The sequence below is a fragment of the Spea bombifrons genome, chromosome 4 (genome assembly GCF_027358695.1).
Source record: "Spea bombifrons isolate aSpeBom1 chromosome 4, aSpeBom1.2.pri, whole genome shotgun sequence".
Lineage (NCBI taxonomy): Eukaryota > Metazoa > Chordata > Amphibia > Anura > Pelobatidae > Spea > Spea bombifrons.
The window spans coordinates 65,876,005-65,892,043 of record NC_071090.1 but is presented as its reverse complement, the minus strand read 5'-3'; the positions used below and the strand labels follow the sequence as shown (position 1 = coordinate 65,892,043).

At 40.4% G+C, this 16,039-nt stretch overlaps 1 protein-coding gene across 2 annotated transcripts in view; it reads right to left on the bottom strand.

The window, feature by feature from the left end:
• Positions 1-16,039, bottom strand: part of USP6NL (USP6 N-terminal like) — a 70,035-nt gene that overhangs the window by 35,419 nt on the left and 18,577 nt on the right. For both annotated transcript variants that reach the window (XM_053465220.1, XM_053465219.1), the window contains exon 2: positions 490-563. In XM_053465220.1, coding sequence (XP_053321195.1) covers positions 490-563 — 74 coding nt within the window. The remainder of the gene's footprint in view (positions 1-489; positions 564-16,039) is intronic.

The following is a 16,039-nucleotide window of genomic DNA, read 5'->3' as shown; positions in this document are numbered from 1 at the left end:
ATCACTCTACAATAGCAGCTAAAGTATGTGTATTTATTGATTTATAAAGGGCCATCAAATTTCACAGCACCGTACAATTGGTAAACAGCACATAGATAATATATAATTTTCACTTACAGAAACCTTACAATCTTAGGAAACACAAATTACAAAAAAAAATTTTTTAATTGTTCTATGCTTGTCTATCAGAGTCAGACAGAGATAACTGCCAAGGGCAAGGCTTACAGACACTGTCACTGGCAATGCGAATCACATGTACAGAAATGCCACCTACTGGCTGCTGCCTGGGTCTTCGGGCAACCGGCAACAGCCGCACCGCCACAGACTGCAGCTATAATTAGCCCCGATCTCGGACCATAGTGAAGGATGTAATGATATACACTCCTCTGGCTTAACTGCTGGTTTGTAAAGGTGGGAGTTTAGTCGGTACAGAGCGAGTGTGCACTCAAAAGCTACGATACTCAAAACGTGAATGAAAATATTACTCACTTTGTCATATTTAGCAACTATGTCAGCTCGTTCCACAGCAGATTTAAGAGCTGCATCCTGTTCTGAATCTGGATCTGTGGAGAAACGGGAAGGAAATTAAATTAGTGTTTTTTTGTGTTCTTTCCATCTATCTTCAGAAAGTGACGGCATGTATCAACGGCAAAACCGCAACAACAAAACTCGAGACAAGACAACCTATTCGAATACAGTGATCTAAGACACTTATTGAAGCAATGATGGTGGAGAGATGTGGCGGCACCAAGTGATTACAAATGCAAAAAGTTCATACTTCATCCTGTCTGTGCGGTATACATAAAATAAACGTATTTTCTTTGATGGAAATTACAAAGTATCACCTCAAAACCTGGCAACCAGGGGATATAAAAGCTTCAGCGAACACATTATCTGCCTATGCGCTTTGCAAAAACAAGTCACCTAGAACAAACCTATATGACCGCTATATTTTCTTTTAAAGAGGTCATTCAATTAACTTGCAGGGCCAACCATTCCTTGCACGTCAAGTGTCCCAGTAGCACAATTTTTCATGAAATTGTGCATATTTGAAACTCAAATGAGTAGAGTATGAACTGGAAATACAGAATTATTATATTAGATTTGTGTCAATAACCATCAAACAAGCCACATCAAAACACACTACAAGATGTATTCTAGCTACAAAACGATAAAAGATGTTCTCTGTTTTTTCTCATCAGGAAAGGTTGCAGAAAAGCAGACCCGTTTTTTTTGGTGTTTGTTAATAGCTACAAAGAATCAACCATTTATCCTGGAAATGTCACTATCTTTTAAGATTACACAGTGTACCTACAGCTGGTGTGACACTGACCTCCATTCATGCGCCTTCATTTATTGGAGGAATTATTTGTTTGGTTTGTAAATGTGCAGAGCAGTGAAAAACAGGCTGACAATTCTGGAGAGAGAAAGGCTGGCCCTCCACAATGTAAAGTGAAGTCAGTGACATGAAACTTCAACACCTACAAACTCCTCATAACCCTCATTATCTCAAACACTGGAATGGATAACCACTAATGGAAGACCTCTAAGGCAGAATACAAAGGTTCCAGGCTTCCACAGTTTACTACAGATTGTACTGCATTGTTCATTTCTATTGTCACTTCGTCAGCACTGCTAAAGTCCGCAAGTAAACACCCGATCACAAACTTCTTGCTTGTTAAGGATAAAGCCAGCAAGGTATGAACTGCCATGGCTTGGTTGTTTCTAAAGTAGGGAGTGGGTAGAAACATAAAATCAAATTTTATCTTGGTATCCAGCAGTAATGTTCAGCCTATATGAAAGCTTGGGAGCAAGAGTTAGGTTGATCTTATTCACTTAACTGTTAGCACAAGGCATTACAGAAAACATGAGGCATCTCCGTCTGTATTTACCATCTAGAGGTACAAAAGGAAAATCATTTGTTGGTGGTACCTTACGCCAATGCAACTGGAACATATGTATTCTAGTCTAGGCCATAAAGACATGTTGAATGAGTTTGGTGTGAAATAATTTAACTAGCCCACACAGAGTCCTGAACTCAACCCCACTGAACACCTTTGGGATGAACTGGAAAGGAAATTGCAAGGAAATTCTGATCCAACATCAGTGGCTGACAAATACTCTACTGGATAAATGAGCAAAAATTCCCACAGAAACACTCCAAAATCTTGAGGAAAGGTTTCCCAGAAGAGCGGAAGCTGTTATAGCTGCAATGGGGGTGGGGGGCAACTACATATTAATGTCTATGTATTTGGAATGCAATGTCTTCAAAGTCCCTGTTGCTGCAATGCCCAGGTGTCCCTATACTTTTGGCCATATTGTGTAAATGTTTCAAAATCACGTGTAAGATTGAATTTGTTACTAGCCAATGTCATTAGAGAATGCTTAATACCGATTTATATTTATTTTTGGAGCATGATCTCATTAAAAAGAGTAACCTGATGCACAAGATTTATTTAAATGATTATTTTGATAATATGATTTAATTTTTAAACAAGAGAATCCATGCTTAAAGTGTGTATTGTTTTTACTGTAATGGTTGTAAGAAACCCTTTTATATGTAATCCTGAGTTTTCTGAAAAGTTTACTTAACAAAACCCAAATGTATCCCTTACTTTCTGGTTAACAGTACTGTTTCTGGTCACCACTTACAATGGTTCAGCCATCTGATACCTTCATGGTCAACATTGTATAGCTGTGAAGACAGAAACTGCAACATATGCTGTGCCCAATAGGCAATTACTCAGAGGGGTGTGAAGGGTCAAGTCGAAGAACTGTTCAGCACCTTGTCAGAAGCCCTAGCTGAAGTTGGAACTTCTTTTTCTTGTTATATATCAGACACGCTGCCCATTTCACAGTGTGTTGTATACCATGCATATTATATGGTATATGCTCTCTTTAAGCATTGACTTAAATAGCAGGAAGCCAATTGGTGGCCCACACACTTGGTAACAATGAGACAGACTTTCACCTGTGAATATGCCAGAACAGCCCCCCACAGCTGCACTATTAGTGTAGTAAACAAAATGTTAAAACACTGCACTAATTCAAAAACAGGAAATCTCGGCCATTGTTTCTTCATTTCAATTATTAAAATGGTAGATTGTCTCCATATTGTTCTCCTTCAGCAATTTTGTAAAAGCATTACACAAAAAAAAGCTGATGGAGCCTATGGAAAATTTGGTCAGAAAGTCTTTGCAGAAAGACATTTTGAGATAAACAATGTTAATAATCAACCGTGGTCATAATAATAAGGTAAAGACCTACAGGATAATAGGGGGTTCTCTAAAGGGAATTCTGAAATCGTACAAAACTACTTGTGGCTAATAACAAAAAAACAGGAAGGGATGTGTAATATCAGTAAAGAACAAGGAAAATTACAAATACAAGTGTTTAAATCCAGGACAAGAAAAATATACAAATTGGCACAGTAACATGCAAAAACATGTATTCCTTGATTATACATAAACCAAACAGAAGTATAAATCTAAGGTCATTAAGAGGGCAACAGGTCTCGGTTGAAATACAGACCAAACTGAAAATATTTAACACTGTCGGAGGAATACTTTAGGTTAAGTCATTAACATACTAAAAATGCTTTCCCTGGCCAGGGTCCTGGGAAATAAAATTGTCTTCTAACAAAAGGAGTTCACTAGTGATGCTGTAAGTGCTGTCACTCCAGCTTGAAGAAGCCAATCGGTGCCAGGAATGAGCGCCCATCTAAATCAATTGGAGCACTTTCCGCGCACGTATATTATTTGCATGGAGGTGCACACAGTCATCACAAGGAACCACACAGCTATGATATGCATTAAATGTCTGGCGAGCCCCTTAAGCAGTGAAGCTGTGGATGACCAAAGATTTCCAACTTTCTTGTCTGTGCACAGAGCGGTGTGCGCGTTCCCATGTTTCTCGCTGCGGGTTCTTTTGCTTCTGTTTAATCTGTTTCAGTTAAGTCTTACCCTTTACCCAGAATTTATTTTAGTAATAAAAACCATTTTCTATCCAAGACATAAAATAAAGACAGGACAAAACAAATCTTAAATGAAACTAAAAAATTAGGACAATATACCGCAAGCGAACATAGACAGGCCCGCATGACCCAAGAAAAAAAAAAAACACAAAAAGAAAGGAACAGAATGTCTTTCACGAGAATTCTTTTGTTGGCATAAAGTACATTTCTCTCCACGAAGAATACTAACCTCAGGTATAAATTAGTTTTCTATTCTAAAGCACAAGGCCTTTTAAGTCTCAAAAAAGGATTTTATTCTGATTTTCTCAGAAAGTACATCACATTTATAGTGAAAAGCATGATTTACCATAAAAAAATAAAGAAGCTTAAGCTATACTGAAGTAAGGCATCCATTTTAGTAGCAAAACAAGTGAACTAAAACTGGAGTAAGAGCGGTAACATCTATCTAAAACAATAATATCACTACTACCAGTACTAATAATAAGAGACAAATGTTTTCATTTCTAAAAACCAAAATCAACTCCAATGCATGGAGGCTGTAATGGTAAAGTACACCTTATGCCAAAGCATAAGTGGTTTTAATTATTCATACTTTCTGTACTCCATACACACACACACACACACACACACACACACACACACACACACACACACACAAAAAAGAAGAGAAACAGGTTTTCTAATGATCTCTTAAACGTAAACTTGGATTAGCGAACACAACGTGCCATTGGAACAAAGGAGCGATAAAGGGCCTATGTACCCCTATGAAGATATTCCATTAAAAATCAGCCGTTTCCAGCTACAATATTCATTTACAACATTCATAATGTCTACACTGTATTCCAGATCAATTTGATATTATTTTAATGGACACAATTTGCTTTTCCTTAAAAAAACAAGGACATTTCTAAGTGTTCTCAAACTTTTGAACGGTATGGTATTTCCAAAATAGCATTAAATGGCATCATATCGTGTTGTCAAATAAATAGAAAGCTATTATTTTGCTTTTACTGCAAATGATAAATATTTATTGCTTTAATCTACTTGGATGTGGATGTAAAAAATCTATGAGCCATAGTGAAGTTTTATCTGATGTTTTATTTGAATTCTGAGCAATTCATTATTTTATCACACCTTAGGAAGCATAGCTTGACTTAGCTAAACAATAAGGCGTTCTTGCCAATTCCAGTCCCAATACAATTTTAGATGCTATAAGGAGGGGGGAGGAATTATATTCCTTCACACACTGTACAATATCTTCCAAAAGTTAAATTGCTTTCCTCAGACTTCAATTGTATTTAATTGTACAATATCAGAAGGTCCGTCAAGATATGCAAACTTTGTGTTCAAAGTTCATCTCTATGCAGGAAAACACATTTTACGCACATAAGCTTTTTATTTTATTTAATTTAAACAAATACTTTTTTCAATGAAAAATTTAATTCAAAAATGCCCTCTTTGGCAGCATTCTTATTTAATCTATTGTTAATCTACTGTACTTCTTGTTAACAGAAGATAAATGACTGAGGCCCGAAAGGGTTGTTTTTAAAATTCAGTACAGTGACCTTTCAAACAATTGGTAACTCCTGAAATCAGTTCACAGTAGCAGACTTATTATATCTAAATAATAGTGTTATTATAAAAAGGAAAACAGAGATAAGTAGAGGTTGTTGAACATGACAGGACAGAGAGGAAAGCTACAGAGTAGACTTATATAAGTACCGTATTTTCCGGCGTATAAGACGACTTTTTAACCCATGAAAATCTTCTCAAAAGTCGGGGGTCGTCTTATACGCCGGGTGCTCAAACCTACCAAGCCGGACTGGAGAATCACGATTACCCACGAAGCCCCTAAAACTGTAGCGTATCTCTAGGGGAGGGGCGAGCAGAGAAGCCGCCTCCCCTGGGCCGGTCTTCAGGGCCACGCCGAGGTAGGTGCAAGATTGTGATCTCCCCAACTAGCCCTGATCAGCGGGCGCCCAATAAGCAGGGCTGGTTGGGGAGATCACGACCTCCCTCTAACTCAGGGCTTGACAAATTTGTTGAGACTCTAGGTGCCAGGATTTTTTTAAACTAACAGTTGATCAGGAGCAATCTGATCATCATCTGCCCACTTACTAAACTCACAGCATTTGACCTGGAAGCACCCTGGACTTTCAGGTCAGTGCTGTTTTTTTTTTTTTTTTTTTATTATTATTATTATTTTTTTAACTCTTTCGATGCTGATGTTCCATTGGACTGATATTTAGTCCCCACAAGCTTGTGGGGACAAATGTTAACCTCTGCAATGCCACGAATGTGTCATACACAATTGTGGCATTGAAGGGGTTAACGCTGCACCGTCGCTCTCAGGCAGCAGGGGGGTGTTGTGTCAGGTCCCCAGACTCATGGGGAGACCAAAGAACCCTCTCCCCCTGTCCCTGAAGCTGCCTCTGGCAGCTGGGACTCAATTGCTGGTCTATAGACCAGCCATTGCAGGGGGAGTCTCTGATGACTGCTGTAAGGCTTCCATGCCTACAGGAATCATCAAAGGGCTTGTGGGGGCTCGTTTTTTGCTGTAGCTGGTCTGCCTGGGCTTCCAGGCAGACCACCAGCAGCAGAGCCCCGTACAAAACAGGACTTAACCCCTAAATGCCAATGATCGCGGCATTGAAGGGGTTAACGCTGCACTGTCCCTCTCATGGAGCGATCAGGCAGCAGGGGCCCCAATCAACACACAACCCCCTTCCCTGAAGCTGCCTGTGGCAGCTGAAAACACGATTGCTGGTTTTCCAGCAACCGTGTTTTCAGCCTACAGGATCACTCCTGGGAGTGATCTCAGGCTCGGGGGCGGGCTCTGTGTGGCTGTGCTGTCTGCCCAGACTCCTGGGCAGACAGCAGCAGCACCCCCGTGTGGTGACCCAGCCTCTTACATCCACAATTTTTTCTGGATGTAAGAGGCTGAGAAAACCTAGGCGCCAGGACAAAATTCTCTGTCGCCATGGCGACCTGGCGCCTGGGATTTGTCGAGCCCTGCTCTAACTAGCCCAACATTAGGGAGCTCGAGGTCTGGCACTTCAGACCTCGGCTTCCGCGACGACTATTGATGCTGAGCGCAGGGATGACATTATATCCCGCCGCTCGGCATCAATTGCAGGCGCGTAGTGATGAGGGAGCAGTAAAGCAGAGGTCTGAAATGACAGACCTCACGCTCCCACAACTGGATGGAAGATAGAAGATGAGAAAGGTAAGAGATGTATACAACAACCAGCCAATCACCGGTAAGGTACATCGCTTGCCATGATTGGCTGGTTGTTGTCTACTGGGTAGAGGGGTAGTCTTATACGGCGAGTATAGCCCAAACGCTATATTTTAACTGGAAAAGTTGGGGGTCGTCTTTTAACGCCCAGTCGTCCTATACGCCGGAAAATACGGTAAAATATAGGGCTGCAACTAACGATTATTTTAATAATCGATTAGTTGGCCGATTATTTTTTCGATTAATCGATTAATCGGATAAAAAAAATTAATGTAAATTTTTCATTTATTTAAAATAATTTACTAAACAAATGATGTTAAATACAAACAGCAGAATAAAAAAACTTTGATAATAAATTTCTTGTCTTTATTTCCCAACCAGCCCCCCAATATATGCACATTTGAGCCCAGGCTTGCTACGCTGCCTCCCAGACATGCCATGCTGCCCCCCCACATATGCCACGCTGCCTTCCACAGCACTCCACGCTGCCTCCCACATATACCACACCACGCTGCCTCCCACATCTGCCACTCCACGCTGCCTCCCACATATGCCACTCCACGCTGCCTCCCACATCTGCCACGCCACGCTGCCTCCCACATCTGCCACTCCACTCTACCCCCCACATGCCACTGTGCCTGATACGCCTTATACCCCCTGAAACACCACTCCATCCTCCCCAGACATGCCACCCTGCCCTCCCCACATATGCCACGCCATGCTGCCTCCCACATCTGCCACTCCACAATGCCTCCCACATATGCCACGCTGCCTCCCACATCTGCCACTCCACGCTGCCTCCCACATCTGCCACTCCACGCTGCCTCCCACATATGCCACTCCACGCTGCCTCCCACATATGCCACTCCACGCTGCCTCCCACATCTGCCACGCCACGCTGCCTCCCATATCTGCCACTCCACTCTACCCCCCACATGCCACTGTGCCTGATACGCCTTATACCCCCTGAAACACCACTCCATCCTCCCCAGACATGCCACCCTGCCCTCCCCACATATGCCACGCCATGCTGCCTCCCACATCTGCCACTCCACAATGCCTCCCACATCTGCCACGCTGCCTCCCACATCTGCCACTGTGCCTGATCCGCCTTATATCCCCTGATACCCCCACTCCATCCTCCCCAGACATGCCACCCTGCCTCCCAGACATGCCACTTCTCTACCCCCAGATATGCCTTATACACCCTGATACACCACTCCGTCCTCCCCAGACATGCCACACTGCCCTCCCCACATATGCCTTATATACTGTATATGCCTTATACCCCCAGATATGTCACTTCACTGCCCCCAGGATTTAGATTCCCCTAAATTAACCCTAAACTCCCCATTAACCATAACTGCCCCTAAATTAACCCTTAACACCCCCTTAACCACAGCATCCCCTAAATTAACCCTAAAGACCCCATCAACCACAGCATCCCCTAAATTAACCCTAAACACACCATTAACCACAACTGCCTCAAATTAACCCCAAACACCCCATTAACCACAGCTGCTCCTAAATTAACCCTAAACACCCTATTAACATAACTGCCCCTAAATTAACCCTAAACACCCAATTAACCATAACTGCCCCTAAATTAACCCTAAACCCCCCAATAACCATAACTGCCCCTAAATTAACCCTAAACCCCCCACTAACCATAACTGCCCCTAAATTAACCCCCACCTCCCCTAACTTTCAGTAGCCCAAATATATATATATTATATACATATATATATATACATATATATATATATATATATATATATATATATATACTTACAGTTAGATGAGTGTCACAGCCATGTGGTTCTGGCCTGGAGAAGGAAGGGGCGGGGCCAGTTGTCACAGTGATTACAGGGAGGGGGAGTAAGTAGGAGCTGCTGCTGTGAGACGGTGAGTCAGACTAAACGGATTATATAATGAGGGGGATTTTTCAGAGCGTTTGCTCTGAAAAAAACCCTCATTTTATAATCGATAATAATCGATTCAACTAATCGATAATGAAATTCGTTGCCAACGAATTTCATTATCGATTATCGATTTTATCGATTAGTTGTTGCAGCCCTAGTAAAATAAAATATAAAAGTGACCACTCAGTTATCGTATGCACCAGAGGCGTGAACTAGAAACCTTGCCAATACTTTTCTCCATATAATGCGTGTATTTACACACACACACACACACACACACACACACACACAACGTTTTGCTGAGCACCTTCCTTCTTCCTTGAAAACCTGTCCACAACAATCTATGCCGCTGCAGGATGTTGCTTATAATGGAGCATGCAGAGAAAAGCGCAGTCTGCTTCATTTTGTGTTCTTCGTGTTAAAAGCGCCCTGAGTGTTCCGTTCTATACTTATTCTTTTGAATTAACATCTCTTATATGTTGCTAATCTTATCTTGAAGGGCATCTGGTACACCCAATACATAATAGTATAAAAACAGGAAGCATAAGTGGGAAACTCAAGCAGAGATCTTCAAGGGTTCTATTCACATCAAAATAGCTCTTAACAGCAAGCGCCCACATTTTATATTTCTAGAATTTTTTACATTATTTGAACTGAGGGGGGCAAAAAAATGTTTACTTGGTGGGCTTTGCTTTCCTCCTTACAGAGACTGTGCCACTTAAACATAAGTGCATAAAAGCACAAATGGAACAGATCTTTGGGGTCAGAAGCTAGCTAGGGATCACAGGAGAGGCAGATCAACGAAAGTCAAATAGTGTCTTGCAATTTTCTAATAGAATGCTGTGATAGTTTATTTGTAAAAATTGTAGAAATTATATTTGATTTATGATGTATTAGAAAAAATCCAGAAGACCACTTATTCACATAGCCTTTGAACGCATTTTTAAACGGCAAATAAGATTAAAACCAGAGTTAAGTTTTCCCTCACATACATGAAAAAACAGAGTAACTATAGCTTCATTTACTTAATCAATGCACATGTGCTGGGCTGAAGACAAAGGATCAAGATGTGTTACTCTGTGGTTTTCAGTATACTACCCAATGACATGAGCTATCCACAGGGTCATCAGTGATTCTACCGATCGTGATCTAGGATATTTATGATCCCATCAGCAAGGAATTGGTTACATCATTTTTGATGTGTTATTATTATCATCTTTAATTTATTTAGCGCCGACAATTTACATTAGGTGGAGAGAGCCCTGCTCACAAGCTTACGGTCTTGAGGAAATGGGGTGACAAACATAAGGCACAGAGAAAGGGTGAGAGGTAGTGTGGTGGTTGTATCAATGACAAGGAAGTTCTAGCAGCTAAGATGGTATGCTTCTCTGAAGTGGGTTTTGAGATGTTTCTTGAATGTTGGGAGTCGGATGTGATCAGCAAAGCAAGTGGGAAATTTACAACTCTGAAGGCAGTTTGATATAAAGTATATGTTTATCTTGGTGTACAAGATACTGGTGTAACTTGCTTTTGGTGAATATTTGCTGTTTCCAGATGTTTTTAGTGTGGTTACGCACTGCACTTCCCCTATTGGGAGCTATGCATTATGAAACATTTTTGCATCAAGCAGAGTTTTTGCCCTCTTCGATATTGCTAGTTTGTTGCCGCAACGCCCATCCAGACTCACCAACACAATGGTGTGTTTCCTTTCTGCCTTGTTACATGAATTTGAAATATTTAATAAAGAACTGTTTACAATAATTGATGCTGCGGGGATCTTGAGATCCTTTCCATTCTGGTTTGGTTATGATCCAGATATAACATGGAATAGAGATGTATCTTGTTAGTTCTTCAATCTAAATATTCCAATGTAGTGATCACCAAGTGTACTCCTGTACTCTTCGGCAAGCCACCATGGTATGTGGTACCATTATTCGATTGAGACTTATGTATTCTCAGTTTTTTTTACATTTATTTTCCACCTAACATTGACATGATCTCTATCTATCCTGATTATAAAAAATGTTTAAAAAAAGTGTTCAGATTTAAATAAAATGATGTGTGTAACAAATGTTTCATACAGATGTGTCTTATGTTGTACATTCTTTCTGTGATACAGTGTATATTTTATGTCAAATAGTATGATGCAGTCTGCTCCTCATGTATGGTTGTTTACTCTTATTACCTTGGAGACCATGTTCCTAGGTCCTGTTTGCTTTCGAGTATGAATAGAGGTCCATGCACTTTCAGGTGTTGGTGGGGGGGATGAGTCTCTGCCGTTTGTCATACAGTAAAAATATATCTAATTATTGTGTGTTTTGTTGATATGTTGGTTCTCTCTCAGGTGGGACTGAAATGTCAAGTATCTTTCTGTAAACCTTATACATACAGTATATATGGTATGCCTGGTATGCCCTCTTTCTTCTGTTTTAGGTTTCCCGGCTGGAAGTAGTACATAGGGCTGTCTAAAAGTTTGTGCACAGTAGAGGACTGCTCTTTTTTTTTTTAAACATCTTAAACATCTTAGTTTGGGGATATTCCGGACATCCAATCCCATTTATGCTTAGTAATACGATTAATGGTTTGGGAGCATAAGCAGTCAAACGAACATTATACTCCAGCACGTCAATGGGGAATAACAAAATGCTGGACCATGAATGTCTGTATAAAAAAAAAAAACTCCTCAGGGAGAGCAGGAACCTAATTAATAGGGCTCATTAGGTTGTTGGCTGCACAATACGCAAACTGAGCAATTCATCTTATTTTAGGTTCCAACATACCCTTTACATGCCACACAACACATTTATTAAGAGTATAGAAACATTGCTTTATAGAACATTGTGCATTATATTGTAATTTATAGGGAAAGCGTTCTACATAAACCCCAATCAAACATTTTATACCAACAGTCATCACTCATGACCTTTGCTCCCTTTCACACACACTTTTACATTACTGTTGAGGAATTTGGGGTTTTTTTGAGCATGAATCTCTTTCAAGGTCATACCACAGCATCTCAATTGGATTCAAGTCAGGACTTCGACTAGGCCACTGCAAAACCTTTCAGCCGTTCAGAGGTAGACTTGCTTGCCAGCTTGGGACCATCGTCCTGCTGTATAACCCAACTGCATGAGCTTTAGGTCACGGACTGATGGCCGAAGATTCTCCTTCAGGATTTCCGGTAGAGAGCAGAATTTAATGTTCCATCACATAGTATTATGTGATATTACATAACCTACAGTGCATCTTGGAACTACATGAACAGCTTATTAAAGACAAAACATTCCATAACTTTGATTACACTTAAAAACAATTACATCAGTGGTGACCAACTACTTGGTGCAAATCATGTCTCTGGGCAGGTATCTGGCAGTGGTTTTGTCCAACCTATAAGTAGCATCTTTGAAGACTATTGACATGTGGGAGGACGATCAAGCAAGGGTGCCAAGATACCAACCCTTAAATATACCAGCAAATCCAATTCATATATCCCTACAGAGCTCACATTGTTCCATGTGAAAAAAAAACATGAAGATCACTTACAAAAAAAATAAATACAAAATTTAACCAACAATACAGCTTTGCATGGTGGACAAAAATACTGTAACTTTGGTAAGAATAAGGAAGCATTCACTTGCAGTATCAATTCCCAAAAATGTTTACTCGTGGACCACAGTATAAAAAAAAGGGAAGTTCCAGTAATGACACACTTCAAAACAAAAAGGAAAAAGATTCCCTGTAAGATCCATTAGAGGTGTGGCACACAGACTTATGGAAAAGTTTGAGAACAGGTGGGTGCCAGCAGTAATATGTTCCTGGAGCTGTGGCTCATGGGATTGTCAAGGTCTGTGCAGCAGGATATATTTAAAAACCAGAGGGAACCTAGAAGCTAGTTGTTAAAAAACGTGTCTGCGATATGTCATATTGTATATACCTCCAAAGTGGTTTATTGTACATTCTCTGTACAATCTAAGTGCAAACTGCTCATCTTGACATAACACCTAGTTCAGTAGCGGTAGGGCAATATGGCAGTATGTATAATGAATCCTTGTATTATACAGCAGTCAAAGGGAAATAGCTCCACGGCCAAATGCAAAATAGCACAGTGCACAGACATTCGATCATTTTTTAAAGTTAACAAAACACCTCTCTCCTCAATTGCAGGGTAATTACGTCTGCAAACATATCTTTCTCTACAGTGCGGAAATATAGCATTTATTTTTATCATGGTGCTTCCAAGCATTGTTAGTGTAGTCTGTCTAAGAGAGCCGGTTTCTATTGTTAATGATTAAACGCTTACTGTGCAATTTACATACACACAAAAAAATCCCGTCTAAATGTTCCTGACATGTCTTCCTTTCAGGTCTCCTCTCCCTACCATGCTGTGTAATTAAACTCATAGATTACAACTACAGCAGGGTAGTGGAAAGTTGTGCCGGATAATTGTAAAGCACATTAATAACTATTGAGATAATAAAAGGATTCATTTTATTGCTTGGATTTATATACCAACCAAAAAACAGAACCATCCTTCGTATTCACTATTTATTTACCGAGTCGGGCAGTATAACAGAATTATCTATTAACTAATAGAAAAAAGAACAGTGTGTAGAAATTATAGACAATTTATAGACAGTTAAGCCCCACGGATAAATTAATACTAAAATAAAGAAATGTAAATTGCTAAAATGTTTAAATAGCTAAAGGGGAGACCTTCATTTAGTTGAGGTGACCAGGGAAAGTTGAGACTGATCTCTTGTGTGACTTTGTAACCTATCACTAGCTATTTTTATAACCAAGTAAGGCACTATTATTATTATTATTTATTGTTTTATACAGTGGCAAATTCCGTAGCACTGTACACTAATGTAATTTATAAATTGGATTTTTGTTACTAAAGAAATTTCAAGGGGTTTCTGTTTGAAACAAGCTGTAAAACACTGATACATGTATACCCAGCAAACTCCTAAAAAAGAGGGGCATCAGGGGAGCAAAGCGAAAGCAAGTTTCCTCCTAGTATTCAAAAGAGACTTATATTTGATGAGATTATATATATAATAATATATGTATGTATATATTATAGTTTTAGCAGGACACATACCTTTCATTATGAAGCCATGACCAAACTCCCTCAGAAGACTACTTCCAAGACATTTATATACACACTCACTTATTAGGTACCTCTGTTCAATTGCTTGTTAACACAAATGGCTAATCAGCCAATCACATGGCAGCAACTCAATGCATTTAGGCTTGTAGACGTGGTGAAGACTACTTGCTGAACTTCAAACTGAGCATCAAAAGGGGAAAGAAAGGGGATTTAAGTGACTTTGAACGTGGCATGGTTGACAGGCTGGTCTGAGTATTTCACAAACTGCTGATCTACTGGGATTTTCACGCAAAACCATCTCTAGGGCTTTACAGAGAATGGTCAGACAAAGAGAAAATATCCAGTGAGCAGCAGTTGTGTGGGTGAAAATGCCTTGTTGATGTCAGAGGTAAGAGGAGAATGGGAAGACTGGTTCGAGATGACAGACAGGCAACACTAACTCGTTACAATCAAGGTATGCAGAATACCATCTCTGAACACACAGCACGTCAAACCTTGAAGCAGATGGGCTACACAGGGTACCACTCCTGTCAGCTAAGAACAGGAAACTGAGGCTGCAATTCGCACAGGCTCACCAAAATTGGAAAATGGAAGAATGTTGCCTGGTGTTAAGTCTCGATTCCAGCTGTAACATTCAGATGGCAGGGTCAGAATTTGGCATAAACAACATGAAAGCGTGGGTCCATCAACGGTTCGGGCTGCTGGTGGTGGTGTAATGGTGTGTGGGGCCCTTAGTACCAATTGAGCATTGTTTAAATGTGACAGCATACCTGAGTATTGCTGCTGACCATCTCCATCCCTCTATGACCACAGTGTACCGATCTTCTGATGGCTACTCCCAGCAGGATAATGCACCAGGTCACAAAGCTGAAACTGGTTTCTTGAACATGACTGTACTCCAATGGACTCCACAGTTACCAGATCTCAATCCAATAGAGCATCTTTAGGATGTGGTGGAACAGGGGATTCGCATCTCGGGTGTGCAGCCGACAAATCCGCAGCAACTGCGTGATGCCATCATGTCTAGAATATTTCTAGCACCTTGTAGAAAGCATGCCACGAAGAATGTAGGCAGCTCTGAAGGCAAAAAAGGATCCACCCCGGTACTCGCAAGGTGTAATAAAGCGGCGCGTGTGTGTATGTAAATATATATAATTCTGTGCTCTATACATACAGCCCAATGTATTATGTCAGGCAACTAAATCTAGTCAAATCTAGTCAAGATATTATTTGATTAAATATACAGTCTTAAGGTGGAACAACTTGAAATTAAAGTTCATATACTGCTTATTATTAGTTACAATAAAGTGTAAAAAGCATGCTAGCGAAAGATCATAATGCAGAACCGAGAGGTAGGCATCGTATCCTCTTTTCATTTTTCTGACTGCATACGGCCTGTTCTCTGGTCTATTACTTCTCTAATTTTGCTAGCATTGCATGCAAGTTTGCAGTGGTAATAGTCAAACACCGGTCAGAACCTAGAAGAAAATGCAGCTTTGTCTGCAATACGTACACAGGTCCTTGTGAAACCGCAAAACAAAAAAACGGCATTGTCGTTGGTCCAGTTCAGACTTGAGCATGGACAGTCAAGCAGTGTGTGTACATGATCTGCACAGACAGTTACGATACAATAGATGTCCAAGGAGAGAAAAAAATTAGTTCCTTTGAAAGAAATAATACCATTACCTAGGCCTTGACAAATCCTGGCGCCATGTTTGAATGAGTATGCATGATTGCGGGAATTAATCTATGAATGAATGAGTTTATGAATGAATGAGTGTGTGTATGTGTGTGAT